This window comes from Malaclemys terrapin, chromosome 20 (genome assembly GCF_027887155.1).
Source record: "Malaclemys terrapin pileata isolate rMalTer1 chromosome 20, rMalTer1.hap1, whole genome shotgun sequence".
Lineage (NCBI taxonomy): Eukaryota > Metazoa > Chordata > Testudines > Emydidae > Malaclemys > Malaclemys terrapin.
This window is the reverse complement of record NC_071524.1, coordinates 8,545,475-8,557,609: the sequence shown is the minus strand read 5'-3', so window position 1 is coordinate 8,557,609 and position 12,135 is coordinate 8,545,475. Positions and strand designations below refer to the sequence as shown.

At 44.3% G+C, this 12,135-nt stretch overlaps 2 protein-coding genes across 9 annotated transcripts in view; both read left to right on the top strand.

Moving 5' to 3' along the window:
• LOC128826652 (butyrophilin subfamily 1 member A1-like) overlaps positions 1-1,973 on the top strand; it is a 36,038-nt gene extending 34,065 nt beyond the window's left edge. For all 6 annotated transcript variants that reach the window (XM_054010056.1, XM_054010054.1, XM_054010053.1 and 3 more), the window contains one exon: positions 959-1,973. In XM_054010056.1, the coding sequence (XP_053866031.1) occupies positions 959-1,488 (530 nt within the window). In that variant the 3' untranslated portion in view covers positions 1,489-1,973. The remainder of the gene's footprint in view (positions 1-958) is intronic.
• A 7,371-nt stretch (positions 1,974-9,344) lies between these two features.
• The window catches only part of LOC128826533 (butyrophilin subfamily 3 member A1-like), a 113,673-nt gene continuing 110,882 nt past the window's right edge, over positions 9,345-12,135 (top strand). For all 3 annotated transcript variants that reach the window (XM_054009862.1, XM_054009861.1, XM_054009860.1), the window contains exon 1: positions 9,345-9,450. The gene's annotated coding sequence lies outside the window, so the exon portion shown is untranslated. The remainder of the gene's footprint in view (positions 9,451-12,135) is intronic.

Genomic DNA, 12,135 nt, shown 5'->3' with positions numbered 1-12,135 from the left:
TGGTTTCTAGACAAAACTATTTTAATTACAAAGATAGTCCATTATAACATTGATGGTACAGTAATAAAGACAATCGAGAATGACAGTGATCCAATATAATAGGTGAAAGAATTTTTTTCTCTACAATATGATTGGCTGTTTGGAGATTAATGTTTGTTTTTGTTTTTTCTGAGGCCCTAGTTCATCAGGGTACTTAAGCCAAGGACTAAATATTAAGCACACATGAGAATGGTGCCTCCTCATCTGAGCACATCTACTGATATATAGCCGTGTCAGTCCCAGGATATTAGAGAGACAAGGTGGATGAGGTAATCTTTTATTGGATGAACTTCTGTTGGTGATAAGAAGAGCTCTGTGTGGCTCGAAAGCTTGTCTCTCTCACCAACAGAATTTGGTCCAATAAAAAATATTGCCTTACACACCTTGTCTCTCTCACATCTATTGGATCAGGCCCCAAAGGCAGGCTAGACAGAGGACCACCTACTTTGTCAATCCTGCTGGAGCGTGGGCATGAGTTAGGTGCCAAGCTGCCAGGCAATGTCAGGACTCAGGGGGCTGGGTGCATGCCCAGTTGTGAAAGTTTAGGGAACTTGGGAACTTTAATGGTGGAAATCTAGGTGCTTAAGGAATGTATGTGCCTGCAGGGTTAGGCAGCAGCTGGGCAAGGGATTTGTGAATGCCAGTGTCACCTAAAAGCTGGATGTAGGTGGCTATATCCTTCTTATGAGTGCCACCCAAATAATTCAAAATCACGTCCAGTTTCATGTGAACCTCAAACAACTGTCATGTATCTGAACTATTCCAATACAACAAAAAAACATTGTCAAGTAGGCTTCAATCAAGCAAAATTCCCACCTAAGAAAGGAGTGCAGGATGGGGTCTACCCTGTAAAATTCTCTTAACCCAGCTCAGACGGACATTAGACCAGTGCTTTTGAAAACCCAATCTCTCTTTGCAGATGACATCACTCTCAATGCAGAGACAGCCCACCCCTACCTCTCCATTGCTGGGGATAAGAAGAGCTTGAAATATGAAGTGCAACAGCAGAAAGTTCCACCAACTCCAGAGAGGTTTGATTCGACTGTCTGTGTGTTGGGCTCTGAAGGATTCTCCTCTGAAGAGCACTACTGGGAGGTGGATGTTGGGAGTAGCACTGACTGGGATCTGGGAGTGGCCAGAAAATCAATACAGAGAAAAGGAAAAATTTCCTTGTCCCCTAAAGAGGGATTCTGGGCTCTGGGTCTGAAGGGGAGAGATTACTGGGCAAAAACAGATCCTTGGACCCGGGTCACAGTTCAGAAAAAGCCCAAGAAAATTGGAGTTTACCTTAGTTACCAAGAGGGGCGGGTGACCTTTTTCAGTTTGGCTGACATGTCTGTGTTGTTCACATTTAATGATTGTTCATTCTCAGAAGTGGTTTATCCGTTCTTTAAAAATTCCCACAAAGAAACAGCAATAAGAATTTCTTCAATTAAAGAAGAGGAATAAATTTAAAATAGCCCAGTCTCTGTTTTGGTGATCAAACTAAGCCAAAGCTCCTGATGTGTTATGTAACCGTTGACCAATCCAAAGTAACAAAATGCTTTGGAGCCAGAAAGGTGATCTGAAAAATCATTGCCTATGAAATCATAGTTACATACATTGCTAATTCTGCAGGAATGGCTTCCCATAGGAAGAATGGAACTGAACTGGAATCTGTAAAACTGAGCTCTCCCAAACAGAACTAGAAATGTCATTTATTTCCATTGCTAACTACTAGTTTATCTGGGTAAGGTATATTAGCAGCTAAGAGTAAACAAACAATAACCTACATTATACTACTGTATCTGTGCTAAATTGTATAACCAGTCTTTGAGTTAGGTATAAATACAGGTGGGTTATGTTCACAATTTAATGTCAGCATATTTCTGTTCAATAAATGGACCAGATTCATGTCTGACTAATAATAATAATCTGGGTCTATATTCAACTGAGTAAGTCTCTCTGCATGTGCCCCTCCCCATGCCATCAGAGATCACAGAAGCTCAGCTACCATCTGCTCCTGGATTTGAATATATCAGCATTGTTGTGATGTTACTCCAGAAGCCTTATAATGTGCCTGGAGCAGCTGCTTGGAACCTTGCCAAGACCCTCAATCTGATCACCATCTGGGTAGAAGAGCTGGTGCAGCAAGCTCTTTTGGTCAACCATTGGAACACAAGATTTTTGTGTGCACATTGCTAAGCAGTTGTACATGAAGGGTGAAAACTGGGATTCCTACCATCACCAGGTAAAGAGCTAACATCTCAGGAGCCCTCACATTAAAACAAAGAATACCAGGAAAAGGTCCAGCAGTGGAAATGTAGCCTGCTCATTTTTGAAGAGCCAGACCAGATTTTGATCAATTACACCATTACTGAACTCAAGGAGATTGGGGACCCTGTTATCATAGAATCATAAGTGAATCCTAGTGAAATAGTGTTTCCTAATATCCAACCTAGACCTCCCCCACTGCAACTTGAGACCATTGCTCCTTGTTCTGTCATCTGCCACCATTGAAAACAGCCAAGCTCCATCCTCTTTGGAACCCCCCTTCAGGTAGTTGAAGGCTGCTATCAAATCCCCCCTCACTCTTCTCTTCTGAAGACTAAATAAACCCAGTTCCCTCAGCCTCTCCTCAAAAGTCATGTGCCCGAGCCCCCTAATCATTTTTGTTGCCCTCCGCTGGATTCTCTCCAATTTGTCCACCAGCTTTCTGTAGTGGGGGGGCCCAAAACTGGATGCAGTACTCCAGATGTGGCCTCACCAGTGCCGAATAGAGGGTAATAATCACTTCCCTTGACCTGCTGGCAATGCTCCTACTAGTGCTGCACAATATGCCCTTAGCCTTCTTGGCAACAAGGCTACACTGTTGACTCATATCCAGCTTCTCCTCCACTGTAATCCCCAGCTCCTTTTCTCTTTAGCAGTCGGCAAACTTTTTGGCCTGAGGGCCATATCAGGGTTCTGAAATTATATGGAGGGCCAGGTAGGGGAGTTTGTGCTTCCCCAAACAGCCAGGTATGGCCCGGCCCCTGCCCCCGACCATCCCCCCAGGACCCCAGCTCCATCCAACCCCCCCCCCCGTTTGCCACCACCTGACTGTCCCCCCAGAACCCCTGCCCCCTATTCAACCCCCCTGCTTCCTAACCACCCCTGGGACTCCTCTCCCTATCCACCCCCCCTACTCCCCACCCCTTGACCATGCCTCCTGGAGCACCGGGGATGGTGGAGCATCAGTGCTGGGGGCATGGCGAGCTGAGGTTGTGGGGGGTGGGGGGGACAAAAGGGGTGGAGCTGGGGACTAGCCTCTCTGGACAGGAGCTCAGGGGCTGGACAGGAGAGTCCTGCGGGCCGGACGTGGCCCATGGGCTGTAGTTTACCCCCCAGCCTGTAGTAGTGCCTGTTGCCCGCTCTGTTGCTCCCCACCCCTCCCACTTCACTTCAAGGACAAGCTGCAAGAGTTTTTGGAAAAGACACATGAGGGAGGTCAGAGAACAGCTCTTCCCAGAAAGTCAGGATCTCTTTGGGACTCAGGAACCTGATGCCGGCCAGGTAGGAAGTGAGCCTGATTCCTGCCATGTAGAAACCGAGCTTGATTCCCAGCCAGAAACACATCTGGGACTGAATAGGAAGATCCTACTGAGGGAACCTCATCATGTAATTGTCTTCAATATGTTTATTATTATTATTAATTATTATGTTACACTGTAATTCTAGCTTGCAATGGTTGTAGCTGTTTTTAACAGATGTGAGCTAGGAGCCTTTCTGAGTCTCTGGCCCCCACTTCCCTCCCTCTTTTCATTCACACTCCTCATTTGGCCCCCTGTACAGGTTTACAAAATAGCAGCGGCTTCAGCCAGGCAATCAGTTTGCTAATGGTCCAACTACTGACCGCATTCAAGTCCACGCCACAGAGGCACATGCCCATCTACCCATTTACCTTTCCCCTCCCTGCATCTGTCATGCCTGGCAAATGCTCCTCCCACTAAACCCCATTTACCAGCTCAAAATGGTGACCAGTGGGATGGTGCAGCTGCAATCTGTATCCCACCTACCCTCCTATGGCAGAGTTGCATAATGAAAACATTCAATTATGAAGAATTCAACAGTTTATTGAGACTGTGGTTACAGGAAAAGAAAATGAGTACTTGTGGCACCTTAGAGACTAACAAATTTAGTATTTTCAGATTCTGTGAGGTAGACATGGACATTGCATTCCTGTAAAGGTATAAAGACTACAGATCCCTGCTGTGGTATAAATGCACTGAAACTCACATTCTTACAGGAAAAGAGCTTTACTGTTTTTATTGTAGGGATAGCAAAGCTTTAAGTGTCTTAAATTTCAAAGGCTTGCATAGAGAAAGAGTAAGCAGTTAAGGCTTCGGACAATCAGTGCATAACCCAGTCTATTTTTATCTGCACTTTCACCATGATTTTAGAGGATATAAAGCAAAATCGAAGTCTGAGAAATTGCTTAATTTTGATCCACGCATTATGAATGGGCTGCCTACAGGGGAGAAAAGGGGGCAGCTGCCCTGGGGGGGCCCAGCAATTTAAAATGGCCCGGGGCTCTTGGCCGCTGAGCCCCAGGCTTTTCAAATCACTGCCAGAGCCCGGGGGCTCCCATCTGCCACCGCCGCAGCACCAGGGCTCCTGGCCACCACAATAGCAGCATCCATGAAGGGCTGGCTGGGGGAGTATGGTCCCCACTCCCCAGTCCTGCCCCGTCTGCCTGAGACCCCATCCCTTCCAGGGGTCAGAGCTGCCCTCACACCTTGGCCAGGAAGGACCCGGTCTACCGGTAAGTCCCTCTATGTACTTTCACCCCTGCTCAAAGTTAAAGCTTAAAGTTAAATGTTTTGCTGAATAACAGCTTTCATTGCAAAAACTAATATTTGTAACCTCATAGACTCATAAACTTTAAGGTCAGAAGGGACCATTATGATCATCTAGTCTGACCTCCCGCATGATGCAGGCCACAAAAGCTGGCCCACCCACTCCTGGAATAATTCTCTCCCTTGACTCAGCTGTTGAAGTCCCCAAATCATGATTTAAAGACTTCAAGTCGCAGAGAATCCTCCAGCGAGCGACCCCTGCCCCATGCTGTGGAGGAAGGCGAAAAACCTCCAGGGCCTCTGCCAATCTACCCTGGAGGAAAATTCCTTCCCGACCCCAAATATGTCGATCAGCAGAACCCTGAGCATGCGGGCAAGATTCTCCAGCCAGACCCACATTGACCATTGATACTAATTACCAGCGATGGCATGTTATTGACTTATTGACTAAAATCATGTTATCCCATCAAACCATCCCCTCCATAAACTTATCAAGCTTAATCTTAAAGCCAGAGAGGTCTTTTGCCCCCACCGTTTCCCTCGGAAGGCTGTTCCAGAACTTCACCCCTCTGACGGTTAGAAACCGTCGTCTAATTTCAAGTCTAAACTTCCCGACGGCCAGTTTATATCCATTTGTTCTCGTGTCCACATTAGTACTAAGCTGAAATAATTCCTCTCCCTCCCTGGTATTTATCCCCTGGTGGAACATAAACTATTCAAAGCAAATTTACTATTCCCAGAGAATAGCAGTAATGTACTTGTTATGTATTTGTACTCATAGGTGGCAGGTTTGTAGAAATTTTGGTGGTACCCAGAACCTGCCCCCCCAAAACTCTGCCCCCCACCTGCCTAAGGCTCTGGGAGGGAGTTTGTGGGGGGGAGGAGGTCTGGGATGTAGGCCCTGGGCTGGGGGTTAGGGTGCAGAGGGGTGCAGGGTGCAGGCTCTGGGATGGAGTTTGGGTGGGGGAGAGGCTCTGGGGTGCAGGATGTGGGATGGAGTTTGGGTGCTGAGTGCAGGCTCCGGGCTGAGCAAGGGGGTGTGGGTGAAGGAGGGAGTGAGGGGTGCAGGCTCTGGGGTGGAGTTTGGGTATAGGCTCTGGGCTGGGACAAGGGGTGAGGGTTCAGGAGGGGGTGAGGGGTGCAGGCTCTGGGAGGGAGTTTGGGGTGGGAGGGGTGCAGAGGGAGGGGGTGTAGGCTCTGGGAGGGAGTTTGGGCGCAGGAGGGGGTTCAGGGCAGTGGGGCTGAGGATGAGGGGTTCATGATGCAGGAGGGGGCTCAGAGCTGGGGCAGAGGATTAGGGTGCAGGGGGATGAGGACTCTGGCTGGGGCTGGGGATGAGGGGCTTGTGGTGTTGGAGGGGGCTCAGGGCTGGGGCAGAGGGTTGGGGTGTGGGGTGGAGCTGGGGATGAGGGGTTAATGATGCAAGAGGGGGCTCAGGGCTGGGGCAGAGGATTAGGGTGCTGGGGGATGAGAACTCTGGCTGGGGCTGGGGATGAGGGGTTTGGGGCTTTGGAGAGGCTCAGGGCTAGGGCGGAAGGGCAGGATAAGGGCAGCCTGCGGCAGCAGTTGATGCCGGGAACCAGCAGAGCAGAGTCAGCGTGAGCTGCAGGTTCCGGGACCAGGGGGAGGTGAGCGGGGGCAGCAAGTGGGGGCCGGGGGACCCTCGGGGGAGGCGTGCAGGGGTGGCATATGGAGCTGGGGGAGAGACCCGGCCCCAAACATTCGTGGAGCCGGGTCCCTGGGCCGTGAATATTGCTGGAGCCCAGCACTAGGAGAGTATATAACTCACCGCCCCTGTTTGTACTTGGAAGTGTCTAATTTTAATTTCAGAAATCAATCAGGGCCTATTATCACCAAACTACTGAGCCAGCATTCATCTCAACATCAACACAAATATGAGTTTTATACGTATTTTAGCTAAAATGTGAATTTTTACTTGAAAATGGGATCCAATAACCTATTATCTATACCTGCATTACAGCTCTTGTGACCTGTGTATCTTTACATATATCTTTTGTTGGTGATGAAATTTGTACCTTTATTTCCAGTATTAATGCATGCTGATCACAGTTCCAGTGTGAAGTCTGGTCAGACATTTTCAACTTAACAGGAGTTTTAAGCTTCTGTTTTGTAAAAATCTCATAGAAAAGGCAACAAAAAATAGAATTGAAACTCTGAGCAGAACTATTTGAGTTTCTTATGGTGGTGTGATAAAAAAATGAATTGATGCAGAGAGAATAATAAAGAGTTCAAAAATTGCCCAGTTAGCAATTTGTCATCAGTGTGTCTCACTTTTCTTTGGCTATCAAGCTAGCGGGAGCAAAAATAGCAGTGTAGCTACACAGGTAGCAGCAGTGGAGGCATGGTTCAGCCATGCCCAGTACAAACTTGCCTGAAACTTTCTCTATTCAGTCCAGGATTTTCAGTGTATAGAAAATGTATGTGCACTAAATGCCTCAATAACAGCTATGTGGGTGAAACAAGACAATCACTACATTCTTGAATGAACTCATACAGGAAAATGATAAAAAACAAAAATACTCTGTATCTGACCTGTCAGTCCTCATCCTCAAAGGAAACCTGCACAACACTTTCAAAAGACAATCCTGGGAGCTTAAATTCATAACTTTACTAGACATTAAAAATCACAGATTTGATTAGACACACTGGATATAAGGTGTATTACAACAATTTATAACCCACTATCAAACACACATGCCCAAGCTGCCTTTCCCACCCCTCCCTTCCTTTCTCCCCTATGACAGGAGGGGTGTTAGTGGACCATTTCACCTTAAATGTTGCCTTGAAATATGTGATAACTACTTATGATAGACAATCTGTCCCACCATGTATTTAGTTGTGACATTCTGATTACATTTCCAAAACCTGAAGAAGGTCTCTGTGTAGCTTGAAAGCTTGTCTTTCTCACCAACCAAAGTTGATCCAATAAAAGATACTACCTCACCTAGAAGTCTTGTGGCACCTTAAAGACTAACAAATTAATTAGAGCATAAGCTTTCGTGGGGTTCAGCCCACTTCTTCAGATGCAACAGTGCAAGCTGGAGTTTGGCAGGTGACTAAATATATATTTACAGAGATGGGTTTGTAGCATTATTATGCAGAGGACCAGTGCTAACGAGGTCAAAACAATCGGGGGGATGTGGCCCATTAGTAACTGTTGGTGAGAAGTTGTGAATACCAAAAGAGGGAGAGAATTTTTTCTAGTGAGCCAGCTATTCCCAGTCTTTATTCAGGCCCAGTCTGATACAATCAAACTTGCAAATGTATTCCAGCTCAGCAGATTCATGCAGAAGTCTGTTTTTGAAGGTTTTTTTAACCTTTTGAAGGTTTTTATGGCAACTTTCAAGTTTGTCACTGAGTGTCCAGAGAGATTAAAATGTTCTCCCACTGTTTTTTGAATGTTCCCATTCCTGATATCAGATTTGTGTCCATTTATTCTTTTGTGTAGAGACAGTCCGGTTTGGCCAATGTACATGGCAAAGGGGCATTGCTGGCACAAGATGGCATATACCACATTAGTGGATGTGCAGGTGAATGAGCCCCTTATGATGTGGCTGATGTAGTTAGGTCCTGTGATGATGTCCTATAGTATTAGTGAATAATTAACTAGGTGAGGTAAGTTTCAGAGGGGTAGCCATGTTAGACAGTTTAAGCAAAAACCTACAGACCCCACCTAAAGCCTCTCCAGCACATCATCAAGCTATCCTGGAAGACCTATCCTGGAAGATGATCCTTGCTCTCACAAACCTTGGGAGGTGGACCAATCCTCGCTTACAGACAGCCCCCCAACCTGAGGCAAATACTCACCACACACAGCACAACAGAAACACCAACCCAGGAACAATCCCCTGCAACAAGCCCCGTTGCCAACTCTGTCCACATATCTACTCAAGTGACATCATCACAGGACCTAACCACATCAGCCACACCATGCTCATTCACCTGCACATCCACTAATGTGGTATATGCCATCATGTGCAAGAAATCTCACTGGACACTCAGTGACAAACTTGAAAGTTGCCATACTTAAAAAAAAACAAAAACCTTCAAAAACAGACTTCTGCATGAAACTGCTGAGCTGGAATACATTTGCAAGTTTGATTGTATCACACTCCTCCTGAATAAAGACTGGGAATGGCTGGCTCACTAGAAAAAAATATCTCCCTCTTTTGGTATTCACAACTTCTCATCAACAGTTAGTAATGGGACACATCCCCCCTGATTGTTTTGACCTCTTTAGCACTGGTCTTCTGCATAGTAATGCTACAAACCCATCTCTGTAAATATATATTTATTCACCTGCCAAACTCCAACTTGCACTGCTGCATCAGAAAATGAAAGCTTATGCTCTAATAAACTTGTTAGTCTTTAAGGTGCCACAAGACTCCTTGGTGTTTTTGCTGAAGCCGGCTAACACGGCTACCTCTCTGAAACTTACCTCACCTAGTTAATTATTCACGAATACTATAGGACACCTGAAAACAATTTTCTAGGAAGGGGAGACAGTCATGATAGAGAAAGCTGTTTGATTTCAAAACACAACAGGAGACCTTAAAACGTCCTAACTGCAAATGTAAGTTTAAACAAATATTTTGCATTTTCATATGTCCTATGTATTTTCTACTTGAGAATTGCACAAAACTATTTTCAGGGGGTTCCTTTTATTTCTGCTCTTTGGTCTGACCGTTTTCTGTCTCTGGTCCATTCAGCCTAACATATGCTCCCGTCTCCTTGGTACTTCAGAATTATGTAGAAAGAAGGTCATTTTAAAGAGCCTTAATATGTGAATGTCCAAGTTTCTTACAATACTTGTTATTATAATAAGCTGTCATTAACTTACACATTATTATTAATTTTTTTCTTCTGAAAAGGCAACTGAGTCATTCAACCTGTGTCATTCTTTGACCATAATAACAGATTCAGTTTAGGGAATATCTAATACCTTAATTGATATAAAGATAAAAGCCTACATTTCTAAAAGTTACTTGTGATTTTTAGTGCCTAATAAGAGACACTGTAGAGGTGCTTGATTTTCAGCTAGGGGGGGCTTAACACATTCTCAAAGTCATGCCCTTTTAAAGAGTCTACAGATTGGGTGCCCAAAATCTGAAGCACCAAAAGTCACTACTCACTTAACTTAATTTGTAATATGCAGGCATGGCAAAACTCATATATCCAGCAACTAGAATTTAAAATACAGGTTCTGTGGCAATCACTATTTTGTTCCAGTGAAATGTATTTTGCAAAAACATTTTTAAATACTCCCTAGCTCTATATTAAAATTTCTCCATCATTTTGTTCTTTGTGAAGAAAATTAATAAAGGGGTATGCTAGGGAGAAAGGCGGGAAGAATATGTATTAAAAACACTTACAGGGAGCAATAAAAAACACATTGCATTTTCTATAAGAGTGTGTATAAGAATGTAGGTGTTCAGGCTCCTAACTTGTTTGCTAGTCCAAAGGTCTTGGAGATTAAAGCGATAAAACCCAACGGGCCTTTTAATTAAACAAGAAAACAGGAGAAACTGAGTATCTAATAATGATTAAACTCAGGATAGGGAGTGCTTGTGTGTCAAGTAAAGTACATGGCAAGAAGCTGAGTAATTTTAGTCCTACAAAGTGAACAATAGTTCTTAAACTTGAATCCCTGAAACTATTCAGTAATATGTATTGTTAATATATAGCAGTCCTGTTAAATATGTGTGCAAAGCAAACAGATCTGCAAATGACTGCATAGGAATAGCCCATTTATTCTTTAGTTTTAAGGGACTGTTGATGAAGGTTTAGTCTACACTTAAAACTTAAGCTGCCATAGGTATGCAGGTCACAAGTGTGAAAAAACCCCTCATGTCTCATGTTAAAGATAAAGTAGTAACTTCTCTGCAGCTTTTGTGTCTAATACTTTGCATCCTTAATCTCTCTAGCTTCTCTGAATGTTCTTTTAATACTTTGGTGAAAACAAAACAAATTCAAGAGTCCAGTTAATTTACTTTTCTAGCAGGGCAAATTATTTCTGAGACAGCCATTTTGAAGACTAGCACCACTTTCTCTTTCCAGAGCACCTGCTGCCGAAGAGATTGCCATTTTCTTATACACTTTTATGGCCTAATAAAAGCCAGTGAGAGTTTCCACTGATTGAATCAGGCCTTTATGACTGCAGCATTAGACTTTGATCCTGCAAATATTTATGTACATGCTGACACTTGCACATTGTGACTTAAGCCAACGGGTGTACATTTTTGAAAAATGGGGACCAATCGTACTACTCACATGTTTGAAGTTAGTTCCGTGTTAAAGAACTTGCAAAATTGAGGCCTAAAACTGCTGCAGTTTTGTGGAGCTTTCTCAGATCCTGCTTTCCTAAATACAGCTTTATTTTTAATACATATATTTTAAAGTTTTTGATATGTGAAACATAACACTTTCAATTAGATGCATTTCATTTGCACATTGATTAATGAAGACATTTACTTTACATTTAATCATTTACATTTTATTTTATTCCTTGATATAGTTTTTTCCACATTATTTATAATATTGCAATGCTATATATTTATTTATACTCAAAAACATTCAATTTTAATTGGTTTATATGGAACAAGAATACAGCAGCTTTCCTAGTTTCATCTTCATACAAATTTGATTTTGTAAATTATCATTGATTCAATATGAGGGAGATTTTCAAAAGTACAAAAGGCAATTTGGTGTCCCATTCCTCTTGACATTGCTGATGCTGTCACTGGGAGCTGGGTCAGGCCTACAGCAAGAAAGTTTCAGCTGTACTGTCACCAATATGCTGGTTAAACACCTCCCTTTCATCCAGTCTGGGTGGTGTGGGGATTCTCAGCTTGCCAGTGTCCACCTGAGGCTACATCTACACTGCACACCTTTTGCAGCAGCATGTAGGGTAAGTGTAGCTGCACATCACACTGAAAGTCAGGCTGAATCCACACTCTAGCATGTAGTTACACGTGTCAGTGAAAGGCTTTGGCAAGTGGGAGGAAGTGGGGAAAGGTCGGCAACAGGGAGGTGCCGGAGCCTCTGCCTGCTGCCTCCTCCCTGCCAGAGTTTTTCCCTGCTGCTGGAGTCCCCAGTTGCAGGAGTCTTTCCCTGGGGCAGGGAAAGGCTCCAGCTATGGGGAGCTGTTGTAGTCTTTTTCTGCTGTCTCCCCATTGCCAATGTCTTTTCTCACTGCTGCAGCCTTTCCCTGTAGTGGGGAAAGACTCCTGCAGTGGGACCATACACTGCTAAAAATAAC